This window comes from Phyllobates terribilis, unplaced genomic scaffold (assembly GCF_046119375.1).
Source record: "Phyllobates terribilis strain yellow unplaced genomic scaffold, ASM4611937v1 Scaffold_2__4_contigs__length_985480577, whole genome shotgun sequence".
In the NCBI taxonomy this organism is placed as follows: Eukaryota; Metazoa; Chordata; class Amphibia; order Anura; family Dendrobatidae; genus Phyllobates; species Phyllobates terribilis.
In genome coordinates this window covers 828,627,030-828,647,571 of record NW_027362762.1, presented here as the reverse complement: position 1 = coordinate 828,647,571, position 20,542 = coordinate 828,627,030, and the positions used below count along the sequence as shown (strand labels likewise).

The window sequence follows — 20,542 nt, the reverse complement described above, 5'->3', positions numbered from 1 at the left end:
CATTCTTGCTCCGATCTCGCCCTTCTCACTCCCCTTCCCTGTTATATATATTGTAGAAGTAATAAAAATATTTTGGAGAAAACTTTTTTAATTCATTCTTGTTTTTCTTTGACCAGAGAAACCATTTCTATACAGGTTACTGCATTGAAGAAAAACTGTGATTTGTGTTAATATGGAGCTTTAATTTGGTAATGTCTATGTGGGCTGGTTGTAGAATAATTATTGGTTGCATTTGCCAGACTGGTTATTTTATTTACGGTAATCAGCCAATCTTTTTTTTTTCTGTCTGCACTAGTAGGATTAATGCTCTTGGCGGCTATGAGCTGCCGCACTCATCTTGAGACAGTTGCCAACAAGTGAAATCCGTTTCCTGGGAAACTTTGCTGTTGGGCATGTGAATCTGTAAAAGCTGGAACATTCATAGCGATCACGGAGCTAAAGATCGCGTGACCGGATTATTGAAATTGTCCTAACACTATTAATTGTATTAGATCCTTAAAATAATTACATCCTTTTTTTCATAGTTCCCTAATAATTCTCGTCTCAAATTCTGTGCAGATTTATTTAATTTTTATTTTTACAGAAGTTGGAGCTCTGATTTTTAGCTACATCGCTCCAAATCCCCTGCTTTCTGTAACACGGCCATAATAAATTGATCAAAGTTTTTCTGCCCCCAGCCATCTCCAGGAAGAGCTTTATGAAGCCAGAGTTACACAGCTCGCATTGAACTCCATGATAAGTCAGTCTCCATGAAACTTTTATGCTCCCCATAGTGGTTGCTGCAGGCAGACACAATTTAATCATTTACTTCTATGACTGAAGTATAATTAAAAGCGTGTTAAGTCTCTCTTTTTTTTGGGGATTGGTTCCTAATTTTGGCATCAAAATGCGATGCTGTTTAAAGGGGTACTCCCATCATAGACATAGGGATTGCCATGAATGTAACAGAGATGCAAGTTCCACCTCTGGGAAAATCTCCTGCTATAGCATTAGGATTTTGTTACCCATGTCTGCTAGTTCACAAAGGCATCAATGCTCATAGACATAAAAAAAAGTGGGTGCGCACAATCGCAGCCACATTTCTATTACTGTTTAGGGGAAGGGCTTCCTCCATAATTAAGCAAAGGGTACCTGGATCACTGGTGGACACTGACAGAATAGGACCCTTTGCAGTCCAATACTTCATCATAATTCACAAATTCTACCTACTTTGGAGGTAGAAATGGGCCCCTTACCTCTTGTGTCCTCTGCGGCTGCATAGGTTGCAGCAATGATATGTCCGCCCAGTCTCGGACTGGGGAGCCAAGAGCCCACCAGTAACTAACTCCAGGGCCCCACTTTTCAGCTTCATGCAAATGATTCTCAATCACAAATTTATATAACAATGAACTGGGGAGATTGTAAAATGAATATGATGCTGCCTTTGTCTATATATAGTCAATCAAATGTATTGTACCAAGTACTGCTCATATAAGAGGGTGGTGGCCCACCGGAGGATTCACCTGTTCTCCTGTGGGCCAGTCCAAGCCTGTGTCCGCCCCTGATCCGAACCCTTATTCTTCCAGTAAGTACAGGTTGAACTCCCTATGACATATTTCTGACATATGCTACGATAGGAGTACCCCTTTAAGTTAGCCATTAAAAAGTACCAAACTTAATATTTTCTTTCTTTGCAGTTGTATAGATGTATTATACATAGACATTACATTATTTAGATTAGTTCATATTTTTACAGAACTTACTGCAAGGACTCCTGGTGTAACAGTTTTAGGCCTGGCCTAATAGCCAGCTTATAGCCTCTGAGGATAATGTGTTTTCTTGGCCCCATTAATAATAAGTGCAGTTTTACACTATTTAATAATGGGGTCAACCGGCTATATAATGTAATTCAAAAATGTATCTGGGATGGGAAGGAATGCATTTTCCATTAGTCCTGTCACGTACCATCTGAGGAAACCGCATATTTCATAAAATGATACTCAAATATTCAGCAGTGAAAAAGAAATATGAAAAATTCAGCACTATCCACCGATAGGGGAAGAATATGCAGTGAAATTCAATTTATACTTGTCAATGAAGCTGCATATCTCCTGCAATCATACACTGGGATATATCACGCCAGGAAGCGCAAGTTGATACTTTATCGTACTGACTTTTTGCCAGAATATTAGAAAAGCAAGTTATCTGTTGAAAGTACATTCTCTGATTCTGGGCAGACATACAAATTTAATGCTTATAATAACGCTTCCGAAAAGCTAGATTCACCTTTACATGTTTTTTTTTCTTTACAACTATGATTCTCTGGAATTTCTGACTTTTCTCTTTACTAAACGTCTATACGTACTCGCCTATTAGAGAGAACTATTACAATGGAGCATTTCATCTGATTTTTAGGAATTTATGTGAACAAATATAATCTGAGAACACAAATGCTGACAGATGTCATTTCAACCATAAGGCTGCAGCAGATAATAGGAAAAGGAAATTTCCTCCATTGGCATTAATTCTAGAGTTTCAGGTTGTTTATTTTCCAGAAGTGTCGCAGAGGAACAAAATGCCCTCCAGAAGAGTCTCTGTCTCTCTTGTGCCGCCTGTACATGGCTATACTGTACTCTGCACACAAGAACAATCAGTAATGGATCATTCTTTGGGCATGGACTGTCATTGTTCTCGGCAGCACAGGATGATGTGCTGCCAAGAATAATGATCTTAAAAATCATTTCACCCGACGAACGTCTTCTCATTTGTCGGAGGTTAGCAGCCTGTTTACACTACCCTATTATCAGGAAATGAGCATTCCTAGGGACACCCTTTCTCGATGAGTGTAAATCTAGCTTAAGTCAATGTACAACCCATTTAAGAAGCTTTAGTCATGAATAACGATAGTAGCCAACCCACCGATATCTGTAGTTGTTTTGAAGTTCTTGCTTCTGGTTAGTACAGAGCAGGGTGGTTGATTACTAGGAATGACTACTGTGTGGAGCACAGGGGCATTCTGGTTTTCCTACAGAATCCAGCTAATGTAAGGAGCCATACAGGCAATGCCCCATGGGGAAGGGCATGCAAATTTGTTCTCTTCCAGAAGGAAGAAAGTGGTGACACTTTTTGAAAAATCCGATGAAGCAAAGATGAATTTAATTTAAACAGTTTTGTCTTATTTATTCCACTGTGATAAATTGAGAAATCGGTGAGTGCTTTCCTCGGAGCACTCATCATGGTCTCTGCTCTATGAGGGCTCGTAGTATAATTATATATGTAATCTTATGTCCGACTGTACTTAAGAAAGGGCTTTGGATGATTTTCTTGCCAATTAAATGGCCCCGCTAGCTCTGATGTGTCTCCTCCTTGTCTGATCATAGATGGGGTGGAAGACCGCAATTATAGACAGTCCATGCCTGATATTGGTCTACGGCAGTAGTATTTTACATATGGACAAAAGCTGGCCACGTTGTCCGGCATGGCTCACACCTTTCATTGGCAGGTGGCATTGTAAAATTAGTGATGCGAATTGGTGAGAGCCACCATCTTCTGCAGTTCAAGACTAATCACAGTTTTGGTTAAAGGTATTATCCGGAACTATTTAATTATTATTATTATTATTATTTATTTTTTTTTATTATTATTATTATCCCCGGGCTGCTCTGGGGACAGAGCATGACTGCCGACATCATGCTGATTGACAGTCGGCTCCCCGCAATTATGAAGCAGGGAGCCTGCTGTCAATCAGCATGTGACACACCTCACAAAATCATTACTGAAGAAACCTATTGTAAATTGGTAGTATCCATATGTAAAAAAAACAACAAAGTAACCTTTGTTAATGTGATTAAAATGTAAAACAAAATAATCCAACCAATACATCAGTTAAAAAAACACATCCATGGAAAGGACTCTTCTAAAAATCACACTTTATGGAAAAAATAGTAAAACCTTTCCTATGTGAGTGCATGGCATTGAGCAGGATGTCCAGTCTGTCTTGCCTAAATATGTTGCATTTTTTTTGCATAGAGGCTGTATAGGAGGCTTCTGTTGGGGAACTGGAAATGATCCGATCATAGATGGTATAAAATAAATTTTTTTTTTCTTATTTCTAGATCGATGCTTTAAGTAAAAGAAGCAAAGAAGCTGAAGCTGCCTTCTTGAATGTTTATAAGAGATTTATTGATGTCCCAGGTAAACCATTTGTGTTCTTTCCAACATTTTGTGGCATTTTTGTCCTCCTTGCGTCGCTCAATTGCTTTTATGTCGATAAAGTGACCCTTGTAATTTTATTCATGCATTATACATTTATATACACATACTCTCATACGTGCGGATATATTGGACCTGCCAATAACCAGAATTAGAAATCTGCAATGTTGCGTTTGAAAGATCATAGAAGCAAGAATGTTAGACTGACAATATGTCAAGAGTCGATTCATTGAAGGGGTCTTCCCAAAAAAGACTGATCACGTATTCACTAGAATGGAGATCTCAGTCACCCGTTGTTCCTAAGGGTGTGTGCACACGCTCCAGATTTGCAGAAGAAATTTCTGCTACAAATGCGTGTTGGCAGGCACGTACCAGTACGTCCAATGTCGGGAAGGGATTAATGGGTCAGTATTGATTTATTGGATTGCTACTTCCAATAGGTAACATTAGGGGAGACCCTGTTCTCTTCCTCTGTGATGAGGCATCAATAGGGGTCTCGTTAATAGGAATCTTAGCAATTTTGACAATGAGCGAATTCCCATACTCATTCTCTATGGTATAAGGTCATGTGCAGTCGCTGTTCATTAAAATTAATGGGAAATCTGGATGAGATTGGTCATGCATGCGCACACGTTAGGGACACTTAATTCTTAGCTATATGTAGAGCAGATGGGCATTTGGTGTGGTAACCCTTGTTTCTTCCATACCGTTTCCTGAGTATGGTATTACTTCATGTACAATTCATGTATTCTCTTCAAGCTTCCAGTAATTCAATAAGAATATAAACAAGATCTATGCGCAGGATATACATTTTTTCTTCTGCAGAATTGGGCATTTCCCACTGATGTTTTGGGTTCAGTTTAATGATTTAATGCAGGATGTGGCAAGTTACAGAATGTTTCATCAGTAAATGATTGAGCAAAGCAATGAACACTGTGTCGATGGGTTGAGACATAAAAGTATTTCCTTAAATCTAAAACCACAGGTTCACCTTAAAAGACCTGTCATATAAGAGACATAGAGTGAAAGGCACGTGATAAGTGATCCGAAAACATTCTCTGAGATAAAACGAACATTCAGGATTTTAATGAAGGGGGGAAAAAAAACTTATTTTTGGGGGATAAGGATGCACTTTTAATTTTGATGCCATTAGTGTGAAGGGTTTAAACCTTCTCCAGCCTGTATAGGTCGGGAGCTCTATTCTTCTGCCATCTACCATAGCAATCAGTCAGGCTGGCGGTGCACTATAAGGGGGCACTACACTATCCTCTTGCCCATTGGAGTCTGTAAATGTTTACACCAGAGGTCTCAAACTCTGCTGGATATATGGGCCGCACACAGAAAAAAATGTAATTTGGGGGGCCGCAGGACAAAGCATTTTTAGTGATACCATTTTTTTTCCTATACACCTTTTGAACATTTTTGCCGTGTTTTAGTTTATTTTTTTATAGCTTAGTTTGTTACGGATGTGGTGATAACAAGCGTGCACTTTTTTTGTTTACTTTAGTTTATATATAAAACAGCATTTTCAGTCGCAAAATATTTTTTCATGCTTTATTTTGATTTTTTTTTTTAATTTTTACAATTTTGTTTCCCCCCAATTGGCCACATACAGTAATATTGTCTTACAATTAGCACCATATAGTAATTCTGGCAAACATCTTGTAGTAATGTCCCCCATCCTGGTCCCCATCTGTCATAATTTCCCCCATGTTGTAGGTTTGTCCCCATCCAGGTCCCCATATTGTAGGTATGTCCCCATTCAGGTCTCCATGTTGTAGGTATGTTCCCATCCAGGTCCCCGTATTGTAGGTATGTCCCCATCCAGGTCCCCGTATTGTAGGTATGTCCCCATCCAGGTCCCCGTATTGTAGGTATGTCCCCATCCAGGTCCCCATATTGTAGGTATGTCCCCATTCAGGTCTCCATGTTGTAGGTATGTTCCCATCCAGGTCCCCATATTGTAGGTATGTCCCCATTCAGGTCTCCATGTTGTAGGTATGTTCCCATCCAGGTCCCCATATTGCAGGTATGACCCAATCCAGGTCCCCATATTGCGGCTATGTCCCAATCCAGGTCCCTATATTGTGGCTATGTCCCAATCCAGGTCCCCATATTGCGGCTATGTCCCCATCCTGGTCCCCATATTGCGGCTATGTCCCCATCCTGGTCCCCATATTGCGGCCATGTCCCCATCCTGGTCCCCATATTGCGGCCATGTCCCCATCCTGGTCCCCATATTGCGGCCATGTCCCCATCCTGGTCCCCATATTGCGGCCATGTCCCCATCCTGGTCCCCATATTGCGGCCATGTCCCCATCCTGGTCCCCATATTGCGGCTATGTCCCCATCCAGGTCCCCATATTGCGGCTATGTCCCCATCCAGGTCCCCATATTGCGGCTATGTCCCCATCCAGGTCCCCATATTGCGGCTATGTCCCCATCCAGGTCCCCATATTGCGGCTATGTCCCCATCCAGGTCCCCATATTTCGGCTATGTCCCCATCCAGGTCCCCATATTTCGGCTATGTCCCCATCCAGGTCCCCATATTGCGGCTATGTCCCCATCCTCATCCCCATATTGCGGCTATGTCCCCATCCTGGTCCCCATATTGCGGCTATGTCTCCATCCAGGTCCCCTTATTGCGGCTATGTCCCTATCCAGGTTCCCATATTGTAGGTATGTCCCTATCCAGGTTCCCATATTGTAGGTATGTCCCTATCCAGGTTCCCATATTGTAGGTATGTCCCCATCCAGGTTCCCATATTGTAGGTATGTCCCCATCCAGGTTCCCATATTGTAGGTATGTCCCCATCCAGGTTCCCATATTGTAGATATGTCCCCATGCAGCTCCCCATATTGTGGATATATCCCCTGTGCTCTTCTTCACATACACATAAAGAGATAAAAAAAAGGTTCTTCTCACCTCAGTTCTCTCGGCGTCCTTTCTGCATATGCAGCCCGCAGGCACCATAGACCTCTTGATAATCGCGGCCCGGTCCAGGAGGTATCAGAGGCTAGCAGCTGACATTTGCGCATGGCAATGACGTCATACGCTGCTGCGCCGGGACGCGGATGTCAGCTGCTGGCCTCTGATAGGCCGACTGCTGGCATTGGTATTGCTGTGCAGAGAGCCGGTCTCTGCGCGGCAATACACTGAAATAAAGCGCTGATGTCCGCAGCCCCTGGACCGGGCCGCGATTGTCAAGAGGTCTATGGTGCCTGTGGGCCGCATGAAGCAGCCTGAGGGGCCGCATGTGTGAGACCCCTGGTTTACACTATTTTTTTTGCCATTGCATTTATGTACCTGTATTTTGATAATCTTCCGCCTGTACATTTTTGTTTCACCAAGACATAGCAAAAAGCTAAAATAATCTGTTTTGCAATCTCCTATCTGGTTTTAATGTCTCTTCAGTCTCCAGATTGAATGCAACTTGTAGTAGTAATAAACATTTTTTTACCATTGTTTGGGGGATTTGATCCTATAGCATTCATATTGCAACTCAAATAACATGATGGCATAATTGTATGGGTCAGTAGAGGGGTTGTCCACTACTATACATTCTCATTAGCTCCAGGGGGTGGAGAAATAATAATAATAATAAAAAAAAAAATCACTACTCCCCTCCCAGACTCGCTCTGCTCCTCCTTGGCACGTGTCCTCCACCAGCCGTTTGACTTCCTCTCCTGGCAGAGGATTTCACATGACCACTGCTGCCAAACAATGGCTGCGGATCGGCTGCAGCCTTCCCTCAGAGCAGAAGAAGCAGTAAATATTGGTTTGTTTGTTTTTTGTTGTTGTTTTTTTCTTCTCCATCACCCCGAGCCAAAAATGAGGTGGTGTACAGTAGTAGACAACCCCTTGAAGATGTTCTTATTACACATAAATAAACTGAACTGGATGAGGGTCTGTGTATTGGTGGGATGAATTATAGTTTTCATTAGTTTTGTCGACATTTTTCCCGTCTTTTTTTGGAGGCGGATATAAGAAAAAACCTCAGTGATTCAGGTTTTATTTTTACACTGCATTCCCTTTGTCAGATAAATAAATTGATCATATTAAAGTTTGAGTCATTAGGAATGTGGCAATACCAATTATTTTTTGTTTACCAAAGGGGAAAAAGTGTTTAGTTTTCTCCTGGAATTTTTTTCCTTTTAAAAAGCAATTTAGTCCCAATATGGGACTTGTACAGATGATCCTCTGATCTTTTCTGTAATACATCACAAAATGTCCACATTTCATTTTGTGATGCCCGCTAGCTTCACACCGACAGGCAGCAAATTACACCTGGCATCCGGCAGGGCTGGTTAGGTTCTGTACCTTCTGAAATCTCGCTCTACTTCTGCTGGACCTGGCTCCCCTTGGCTCTTGTATATTCTGAAATCTCGCTCTACTTCTGCTGGACCTGGCTCCACTTGGCGCTTGTATATTCTGAAATCTCGCTCTACTTCTGCTGGACCTGGCTCCCCTTGGCTCTTGTATATTCTGAAATCTCGCTCTACTTCTGCTGGACCTGGCTCCACTTGGCGCTTGTATATTCTGAAATCTCGCTCTACTTCTGCTGGACCTGGCTCCCCTTGGCTCTTGTATATTCTGAAATCTCGCTCTACTTCTGCTGGACCTGTCTCCCCTTGGCTCTTGTATATTCTGAAATCTCGCTCTACTTCTGCTGGACCTGGCTCCCCTTGGCGCTTGTATATTCTGAAATCTCGCTCTACTTCTGCTGGACCTGTCTCCCCTTGGCTCTTGTATATTCTGAAATCTCGCTCTACTTCTGCTGGACCTGGCCCCCCTTGGCTCTTGTATATTCTGAAATTTCGCTCTACTTCTGCTGGACCTGGCTCCCCTTGGCGCTTGTATATTCTGAAATCTCGCTCTACTTCTGCTGGACCTGTCTCCCCTTGGCTCTTGTATATTCTGAAATCTCGCTCTACTTCTGCTGGACCTGGCCCCCCTTGGCTCTTGTATATTCTGAAATTTCGCTCTACTTCTGCTGGACCTGGCTCCCCTTGGCGCTTGTATATTCTGAAATCTCGCTCTACTTCTGCTGGACCTGGCTCCCCTTGGCTCTTGTATATTCTGAAATCTCGCTCTACTTCTGCTGGACCTGGCTCCACTTAGCGCTTAAAACCCTACATTGGGCACTGGTTCTGGGCTTATTTTGTAAAAACGACTATTTTTGGTTAATAGAGGGAGCATAAGACCATTTTATAGGAAGTTTGTTCTGGTATAACATGGCTGGCCCAGTTTGGTCATTTTTGAATGTGTGCAGCCAGCAGGAAAAAAATATGGTTAGACATGTGGAGACAATCAGCAAGGCAATAATAAGGCCTGGAACAAATAATGCTCCTCGCCATTAATAGAATATAGCTCAGTATAAGGGCTACTTCAGATGTCCGTTTTTCACGCACAAGTTCTATCCGTGTCTGTCACGAATAGAACTCGTACATAGCATAGTCTAATGGGCTGTAAACATCTGATTTTTTTTTTTGACCTTGTGGGCTACGTAAATGTCTGATCAAAATTGGCAATGAATGCCTATAGGTCCTTGCTATCTGTTCTTCACAGACTGATGGATAGGAGAAACTTTTTTCTTATTCTCATCCGAGAACAACTGCTGAAAGTTGGACCAAATTCTGATGACACCCTTCTGAAACTTTGCTAAAAACACTGATGTAACTCAAGGGAAAAAAAAAAACATGTCCGAGGTGTCATAAACAGCATATTTTCAGATTATTCAATATAAAATAGCTTTCCAGTGGTTGTGGCGTTTTCTGTTTCCCGTGATGGTGATACATTGTTGGCTAAGCAGTATGACGTGCACGCTATAGGAGCAGGTCCAGCATTCAGGCGCTATAATTTATTAGTGTAAACACAATACAAACCCTTTTATCAATGGGAATCGTCTTGCCCTTAGGCAAGCAAGGCCCCGACTAGGAACCACATTGTGTCTCTAGAAAGGTTTTCTGGGAACTACAATTAAATGTAGGAACTTTCTCCTCCGTTTAATTATAGTTATTTAGCAGGTGTGGCAGTTTCAGCTCAGACTCCTGCCACTCGCTTCATTTAGTTTTAACGTTCAGAAGAAATGTAAATAGGATAATTACTTTACTTTAGGATGGCATTTTAATTAAGTAGAGAAGCCCTGATACAAGGACTGGTACATAACAGGGGAGGGGTGTCTAACATATACAGGTCTATACCTGACAACTGATAAGGCTATGTTCATAAAGCGTTTTAGTCCACGGTCAGTGGCTCTGTCGGGGCTTACGTCTGAAGCCCTGGAAAACGGGATTTGGATATTTGCGCTAACTGGGCCATTGACTGTAATGATGTGGACAGGGGTCACTGTGTCTATTATTTTTGTCCACATGCGCCTATTTGAGGTGGATTCCAAGACATGGTTTAGTAAAAAGACAAACAATACTATTAACCAATGGAAAAATCAGATAAACTCCTTAATCTAAGCACAAACTGAGAAATTTGTTATTAAGTTACTACATTTTTTTTGTTGTTCAAAAGATCCTTCACCCCATAATGAGAAGTGTCTTGATTATTAAGGATTTCCCCATTGCGACTCCAACCGATCATGAGACTGGTGTCCATGTTCTCTTTTTTTAATGGAGTGAAGGCCACGCTGACTCTTAATTTAAAGTTTATGAGCGTAATGGAGGTGGCTTTTGGCTCGCCATCGAAGTAGGAACCTCAGCATCACAAAGAAAATGGGACTCTAGGTCTTGCTGCAGTGTTATTTATTTTAATCCGGCAAGGAGTAAAAAAAAAAAAATATGGTCCAACGTTTCGACCGAGAGCGGTGTTTATCAAGGACATCTGTGTGTAGCAAGAGCCGGGAACCAGAAAATGCAGCAAGGTGTAAGACCACGCACAGATCTCCTTAATAAAGACCACTCTTTGTTGAAACGTTGGACCATATCTCTTTTGACTCTTTGCCGGATCGAAATAAATAACACTACAGCAAGACCTAGCGTCTCATTTTCTTTTTTGTGATGCTGAGGTTTTTACTTTGATTAGTCTGGGCCACGAGCCCCTTCCTCGAGCACACGATAATTAAAAGGACAGTGAGACTGGTCTTTCTCCTTCACTATTTTGGCTGTCCATGTCATTTTAGGAAATACTGTATATTTTTTCTTCATGACATGTTTTGGTGCTTGTTTCCTCTTCGGTGAGCCGTTCTGTCCTCCTTGTTTGTAGTCTGTGTCTGCTGGCAATTCATGGTAAAGCAATGTGTAGTTATTTGTGTACGGTTGTCGGCAACCAGTATGAAAACGGGCAAGCTGAGGGCCATTTGGCACCTCCATCAATTAATTTAGTGAAGAGTTACTTTACGTGGATAGCTCGTGGGCACAGTGTGGTGGCACGTCAAGGAACTTAGTCCTTTTTATTTTTTACAGGGTCCACTTTAACCTGGACAGGATAAGGAAAATGGTTGTACAGAATAAAAAATTGTTACGATTTCTACACATTTCCTTTCCTAATTTCGGGCCTACTTTTCTGGAGACCACTTGACAATGGCCTATTTGTTTGCCAAAAGAAGTGATCTTGGACAGTGGTGCTAGTCCAGAGCACATGTTACTGACCCCTTTGTATTTTGTACTTGCACATTACAATTAGATTGGGTTGCTCTGTTTTGGAAGTGTAGAGGGCTCGACTGGGTGGATCAGGTAACATAATGGCACTGTAGCTTGCGTGTGAAATATAATCAACATGTCCGGTGTTCAATCTCTGCTTCGCCATTCAGTGCCCCCCTGCCTACTAAATAACTGGGTGGTCTTGACACACTTGAAATCCAGGCAGCTTTTCATCAGTTGCTCATCAGCATGCTAATTGCTGTATGACTAATTAGGCCCTGAATTCCAGTTGATTTTCTATAATGAGACAGCTGGTTTAATTATGTAATCGTATGATTATATTAGCCTAGAGTGCCCTGGCAAAAAGTAACGTATGCAGGAATGTGTTGTAGTAGCATAAGGCAAACACACAAGGGGGTATTCTCCTTTATCCTAAAGCAAAGGCGGGCGTGTAGAACTTGCACACTTTCTTTGTGTGAATGGCCCTGGAAGTGGTATTTATTGTGGCCTAGACCACGTGCCCCACTATAAATGTTGACTTGGTGACTTGTTAGGCTATTTTCACATGTCCAGTAATCATCCGTTAGAACGGATCCAGCAGCAATCCGTTGCCAAAAAAGTTGTGCAGCCTCAACTTTTTTTGTCCTGCTAAAAAAAGAATAGATTTCAACTGGATCTGTTTTTTTAACATTGAAGTATATGGAATAGAGATTAGTTAAATAGCCATCCGTTTTCTTCCATTTGAAACTAATCCAGTAAGAAAAAAATTATCCTTTTCAAATGGAAAAAAAATGGATGGCCAATTTAATGGATCCATTCTCCATTGACTTCAATGTTTAAAAAAATCCAGTTAAAATCAGTTTTTGTTATTTTTCGCTTGACAAAAAAAGTTGTGTAGACTAAACGGATTGCTGCTGGATCCATTCTAATGGATGATTAGTGGACATGTGACCATAGCCTTAGACCCACTTGGTTGGAGAAACGGGATCGAAAATGCTTAAATAGACCCTTAAATATACAAATATAATAATGTAAGGAGCTAAAACAGTAATGGCAGAACTCTATCCCTTCCTTTTTTTTTTATCCTTTATTTCTTCTCTTTTTATTTGGATTATTTTGCATCATTCCCTAAAGAAAATCCAGTGTCCCTATAAATATATTTTTGGAGTATTTCTTCAGAGGAAACCAATGTACCCCAAAGGAAATCCACATCTTCTTGTAGTGAATGTACAAACTCTATGATGATGTTACCTAGATATTATAGAACCATGTGCAAAGTATAACTGAGGGTTTGTTGGTATTTTGTTTAAGATCCCCAAATAGGTTCCATTAAAATGCTGGATATAACATTAACTACCATTTTTAAACATTTCACGGGCTCAAAGCTGAAGACGTGTGAGAGCAATTTTGCTCAAGAACTATTTCTTTGGTGCACTTCATGGTATCTATTCTAATTTGTAGGTTTCGCAATGGTGTCATGCTGGGTCCGCTAAATAGGAGAGGCAGCAGGTAGTAGGAGGTTCACAGAGCTCTTGTCCCGCAGCCACGGACGATATATGTGGCCACTTGTCCACGGTCCTGTGACTTATTTTTATTTTTGCTCAACTCTACTTAAAATAATAAAAGAAGTAATACTTACTTCTCAGATCCCTCTGGTCTGATGCTGCAATGGTCACATCTCTCTGTGTCTGGACGCCATTGACGCAGAAGGAAGTGGGGACCAACGGAAGAGCAGGTAGCGGTAGGGGGACCAATGACATGAGTAACGCCGCTTTTATTATTTTAACTCATTCTCATTCTTTATTAAAAAAAAAAGTAATCAACCTCCTAAAAGCTTTTTGATAGTAGTTAACTCACTAGTATTGATAACTCAATATACATATATTTTTTTTTTAATTAGGAAATTTATGTTTTAAGAAATATCTGATTTGACGCTGGCAACTTAACAGTTCAAAAAGTGCTCCAATTTTTTGACTTTTTTTTTTTTAATAATTTCACTCACACGGCTCATCAGGGAAGTGGAGTATTCAGATATTTCTTAAGATAAAACCAAATTTTTTTTAAATGGGACATTGACAAGTGGCATCTCTAGAGGAAGGTTTAAACCAGTCGGATCTTTGGTCAAAGACCTGAACGGGTCTCCGATCAGCCGATATAGACATTGGATTGCAGAATGGGATCGGAAAATGTCTCTTTGTGATCAGATTTGAGATCACTGTCATAATTCTTCCCATATACTTGTGCAGCGGGTGATATAACTATTGATCCCAATACCAATCACAGCTTATCATTTAGTCAGTGCTAATTTCTGAATTCTGGATGTCCCAACTCAGTATATAAAGGGTCAATAACTTGCCATCTGCGTCAGTTGCAAATGATGGGCTTCAGACTTACAGCGACAAGAAGTATTATTGATCACATACTTCCAATCCATCTTCTCATCTATGTCTGCTGGGAAACTGAGCCAGAAAACCCGCTCTTCCCTCCAGTCAATTAGAAATGACAGCACATTGGACGTCATACAATGAATGCCGAGCCCAATTGCAATAACCGCTTTTACCCTTGACAATAAATTGATGCAGATTAGCATTTTCAATACGATATTAGTGAAAGAAAGGGAATATGTGAATTTACAAGCCATTTATTTCGTCACTTTTTGGAACACTAATGAGACAATCATGCTGCGTGTAGATGGAGGCTTCCTGGATGTTTCAGAAGTTTTCAAACTTCTCTTGTAACTTTCATGTAAGTCTGGTATTGGCTGCAGTTCCATAGTTACTATTAGATCTTAATCTATGAATATAAGATAATCACTCAACCCTGTTGAGTTGTGTGAAGTTTTATCTTCTACTGTTGTAATAATACAAGAGTCTGATGGTCTAGATCTCTTCTGATATTGCTGGTTGTAGGAGTCCTGTGTCAGACTTTCAAATATTGGATTTTCCAATCAGATTACCATTGTTTTTTTTCCTTTGATGCGTTGGTGCCTAGTAACATTTGCGAAACGTACTGAACAAGCTGTTCTCCGTATTCCCAAGTGAGAGCGATATCTCCTGAGCTTTTGTCACTTCCCAGCAGACTTCCAATTCTGTCTAGGGGATAGGAAGATTTTTTTTTTACCTGGTAAACTGAATGAATTTTTATGGTAACAGATATTTTTTTGAACGCCATGACCTTATGGGCTATAACGTTTTTTTTATTTAGAAGCAATAAGTGTAGAAGTAGGTCAAGTTGCGTAACGCAAGTATCATCACTGCGCAGTTAATGCAGATTTCCACATAATTGATAGGAGTTGTCTAATTGAGTCTATAGACAGAGGTTGTCATGATGAGACAGCACCCTAGGAGAAAAAATTTCTGTTATATAATTCAGTAGCTGATCACATACAACGACGGAACCTATTAGCCAATGGTAAAGTGACAATTTTCTATTATAATCCAGTTTTAAAGGGAAGCTATCATTAGAAAATAACGACTTGTTTAAATCAGGTTTTTTGTATGAAATGTATTTTTTAAATATTTTTGGCAATTTTTTTTTTCATTTGGTATTAAAAATAAAAAATAGGAATCTTCCAATTTTCACACTGGCCACTGGGGCTTTTTAAGACTCTTGACTTCCTTTTGACTTCCTTTTGTTTCAGGAAATAACACATGTACATGGCCACAATGGGCAGACTCCCAACTCTATCTTTGTATGAAAGTTGCTAATACGCCTGTTCAAAGATCATTGTGATGGAAGGGGGGGGGGCAGGTGAGGTGTGACATCACCTATATTTTATCAGCTGTGTATGGAGGTGTTACATAGTTGTAATCCTGTCTCTGATGGTATGGAACCTCCTGTAAACCTTTCCCGAAAGGATAGGAATTATGAGTCTAAAAATGCCCCAGTGGCCAATGTAAAAATGGCAAAATTGCTAATTTACTTTATTTATTTTTTCAATAAATATGGTAATATGGAAAGAAAGCTATTTTTTTAAACACGTGTAACACAACAAAAATTGATTAAAACATTAGGTCATTTTCTGATGATGGCTTCCCTTTAACAACATATGACCTCACTTCTTTCCACATGGTTGTTCACCCAGATGTTGGTTACATTTGTGAGTAAGTTTGGTCAATTGCATTTCCGATATCTCTATTTATTAACACTGCTCCGATGTCCCATTACCCGCACTGGTCCAATCAATTTCTGGATTTATTTCCCCTCTGATCACATGCAGACACAACCAGGGGAGATGGCTCCCTTTCTTGTTAGAAAATAACCCAAAAGAGGGAGCAGACCGGCGCTGAAATCTGAACATCGGGATAGTTATAAATGATTTACATTAGTACTTTAATCAACTTGCATTTCCAACACATGTAAACAACGGGCGGGAAACTCCTGTAATATTAGCATTGTTGTTGTAGCTTTCTGAAACAAAGCTGCAATACTACTATATGCGTACAAAGGTGAATTATACAATTCTGGCTGCCTGCTGCTACCTATAGGGCATGCATGTCAAACTCTGGCCCGTGGCCCAAATCTGGCCCGCCGTGTGATTTATATTTGGCCCGCAACCCCAGAACCACCACCCCTATGTGGGGCCATTATTCTGTATGGAGGACTATGTGAGGCCCATTATACTGTATGGAAGACTATATGGGGCCCACTATACTGTATGGAGGACTATGTGAGGCCCATTATACTGTATGGAGGACTATGTGGGGCCCATTATACTGTATGGAGGACTATGTGAGGCCCATTATACTTTATGGAGCTCTGTGTGGGGCCCATTATACTGTATGGAGGACTATGTGAGGCCCATTATACTGTATGGAGGACTATGTGGGGCCCATTATACTATATGGAGGACTATGTGAGGCCCATTATACTGTATGGAGGACTGTGAGGCCCATTATACTGTATGGAGGAATATGTGAGGCCCATTATACTGTATGGAGGACTATGTGGGGCCCATTATACTGTATGGAAGACTTTGTGAGGCCCATTATACTGTATAGAGGACTATGTGGGGCCCATTATACTGTATGGAGGACTATGTGGGGATCATTATTCTGTATGGAGCACTGTGTGGGGCCATTATACTGTATGGAGGACTATGTGAGGCCCATTATACTGTATACTGGTTGGCCCGCAACTTTGTCCCTCTGTGTTTTAGTTTGACATCGTTGCTCTGGGGGACGGGGCTTAGGAGTATAATGAATCTGTAGTAGACAGGTAGCTCTTGTGCTCCCTCTGGTGGTGGCTTTAAGCAGCCAAAATGTCACCTAACAAGAGCTATGCAGGTGATTTTGGAGGTGTGTAGAAGAAAAAAAATCAAGCTTTCATTAACATAGAGATATTGAGAAATTAATTAGTACAAAATTATAATTGTTTTGGAATTTAAAAAAAAATTGCACTCAGTCATACTCCTCTAAAATCGCAGTAACAAGAAAAACAAAATGTATGTCAATGGTTACGGACAATGTATGTGTGTGTAATATATCTATCTATCTAGTTTCATAGATGCGCACTTTTGTATCTGTATTCTTTGTGGTTGGGATCTTTCATAGGTATATGTGTGTGTATATATGTATGTGTATACATTATGTGTAATGTGCCCTTCAGCATTACATATAATGTATGAACAGCTCCTGTGCGCTGCACACTGCGGCACCTGTCAGACTGCCATCTTTGCAGGCTAGCTGCTGCTCCGCTTCTCCAGACGTCTTTGCTTTCTAATTTTAAAGGCTGCTGTCATTACTTAATAATCAGAGAAGTGACTGGGCTTTTCCTGAACTCTTAACTAGCGTTTAGAAGACTCGACTGTCTGTCTCCATCCCTTTTTAATATGAATTACTGCTTTTTTTTAGCGAGTTGGGCCCAGTCCAGCTTGTATGTGGATTACAATATGTCTTTGTTTAACCTATTGGGTGCAGAACTCTGGCCGGCTGCACGCTCTTCCTTAATTGTAGAGCGAAATCAAGTGAAATCCGGTACCATCCTATGGAGGGACAGTCCCCTCTGGGGTAGCTGAGGAAAAGCATGTGTCCATGTCTAATGTGTTAACAGATATACACTATGTTCCTGCGAGCTGAGGGTGGTCCGCAGAATGAATGACTGCAATGTTTTGAAGTTAAATGAACTCGCTAATGTACACTGTTGTTGATCCATTTAGTTTGATGTTTAGCATTCCTCTGGATGAGACTAAATCTTTCCTGCCTTTATACCACTAAATCTGGCGCCCTCGTCAGACATGTATTCAATAATCTTTCCCAAGTTCTCGCTGCTCCAGCAGACCCCCCCCCGTCACATGTTTTCCGACGTATTGTTCAAACAGCTGCTCTGATTATCTTAGTATTGGAAATCAATGCGGCAGTGGTCAGTCCAATTGTGAACGTAATGCAATAAGTATGCATTAAGAGACAGACAGTCTAATGGGTGTCATTCTCATTCACTGTAATTACATAAAACACGTCTGGTCAAGTCATATTCTCTATTTATAACTAACGTCTATTTTCTGATGAATGAGTCTCGCTCATGGGAAGATATTTTTTTGCTGCTGGGTTCAGAATATATTGTTCAAGGGGAACTATAAAAAGCTCTGCATTAAATTCTCCTATACTATGTTAAAAGTAAACATCTTATTCCGGTGCCAAATTATCAGAAGTCAAAGCTATAGACCTCTTGTGGAAATAGCCTCTGTGTCTATGACAACACTTCCTGCCCGGTGCCCTAGCCGATCAGTGTTACATAGGGACACTGGGTGACTTAGCAGCGGTTGTCCCTATGATGATACTAACTCATCAGACACTAGTAGAAGTCCTTCTCCTGAAGCTCGGGACACAGAAATATATAAAATATACACGTGCACCATAAATGGATCTAAAATATGTACTAGAGTTGGTGCGAAACGAGTAGCACAACCTGGTCCATCCGCCATGTCTGTAATCTGTGGCCGCCGGGCGGGAGCACTGAGAACCACCTCTAACCTCGTGGTATCCGCAGCTCTTCTATTGATTAGCCAACCTGACATGATGTCATCGTTGCAGTGTGATGGACATGTGATGTCACGCCAGGCCAGATGATCAAAAGAAGAGCCATAGATGCCATCAGATAAGAGGCGGTTCTCACGGCTCCCATTCAATGACCTCAGATTACTGTCATGGACGATGGACCACGTGGCGTGCAAAATTATTTTCACCAACTCTAATATGTACACCGTAAACATATATAAAAATACACAGGTATACATGTACAAATACACAAAGACCTAAATGTAGATATAAACATGCCTCAAAACATAGGGACGTTGCGCGCAGCATTCCGTTTGCTGTAATGGATGTCTGCTCACAACAATGATCCTATGGACTATTCCATAAGTGTCAAACTCCGGCCTGTGGGCCAAATCTGGCCCGCAGGGTGGTTATATTTGGCCCGTGACATCAGAACCACCACCCCTATGTAGGGCCATTATTCTGTATGGAGGACTATGTGGGGCCATTATTCTGTATGGAGGACTATGTGGGGCCATTATTCTGTATGGAGGACTATATGGGGCCAATATACTGTATTGAGGACTATGTGGGGCCTATTATTCTGTATGGAGGACTATGTGGAGCCATTATTCTGTATGGAGGACTATGTGGGGCCATTATTCTGTATGGAGGACTATGTGGAGCCATTATTCTGTATGGAGGACTATGTGGGGCCATTATACTGTATGGAGGACTATGTGGGGCCTATTATTCTATATGGGGGACCCATTCTGTATGGAGTATGTGAAGCCCATTTTACTGTATGGAGGACTATGTGGGGCCTATTCTATATGGGGGACCCATTATTCTGTATGGAGGACTATGTGAGGCCCATTATACTGTATGGAGGACTATGTGGGGCCATTATTTTGTATTGAGGACTATATGGCACCATTATACTGTATGGAGGACTATGTGGGGCCTATTATACTGTATGGAGGACTATGTGGGGCCTATTATTCTGTATGGAGGACTATGTGGGGCCATTATTCTGTATGGAGGACTATGTGGGGCCATTATACTGTATGGAGGACTATGTGGGGCCTATTATTGGACCCATTCTGTATGGAGTATGTGAGGCCCATTTTACCGTATTGAGGACTATGTGGGGCCTATTCGATATGGGGGACCCATTATTCTGTATGGAGTATGTGAGGCCCATTTTACTGTATGGAGGACTATGGGAACTATTCGATATGGGGGTCCCATTATTCTGTATGGAGGACTGTGTGAGGCCTATTATTCTGTATGGAGGACTATATGGGGCCCATTATTCTGTATGGAGGACTATGTGGGGCCCATTATACTGTATGGAGGACTATGTGGGGCCCATTATTCTGTATGGAGGACTATGTGGGGCCCATTATACTGTTTGGAGGACTATGTGGGGACATTATTCTGTATGGAGGACTATGTGGGGCCCATTATACTGTATACTGGTTGACCCGCAACTTTGTCCAAGTTTTTCACTTTGGCCTTCTTTGTGTTTAAAGTGCAGCTGTCAGCAGGATTGTGCTCAGTGAACTACATTCACTGTCAGGTGGGCGACATTACACTATTTAAAATGATACCTTGGTTGATGAAATCCGTCCTGTGGTTCTTGTGTAATCTTTATCATCCAACTGAATGTTGCCATTTGTCTGGTCAAAGGAGTGTGTCCCTACAAAGTCTGACAGTGTCAGACCTGATTAGATAGTGTGACTGTGTATGGCCACACCCCCAAACTGGTAACACCCAGTTGTCA

The 20,542-nt window shown here is 41.4% G+C and overlaps 1 protein-coding gene across 4 annotated transcripts in view; it reads left to right on the top strand.

Moving 5' to 3' along the window:
• The window catches only part of CUX1 (cut like homeobox 1), a 491,160-nt gene that overhangs the window by 177,236 nt on the left and 293,382 nt on the right, over positions 1–20,542 (top strand). For all 4 annotated transcript variants that reach the window (XM_073667764.1, XM_073667762.1, XM_073667763.1 and 1 more), the window contains exon 4: positions 4,095–4,173. In XM_073667764.1, the coding sequence (XP_073523865.1) occupies positions 4,095–4,173 (79 nt within the window). The remainder of the gene's footprint in view (positions 1–4,094; positions 4,174–20,542) is intronic.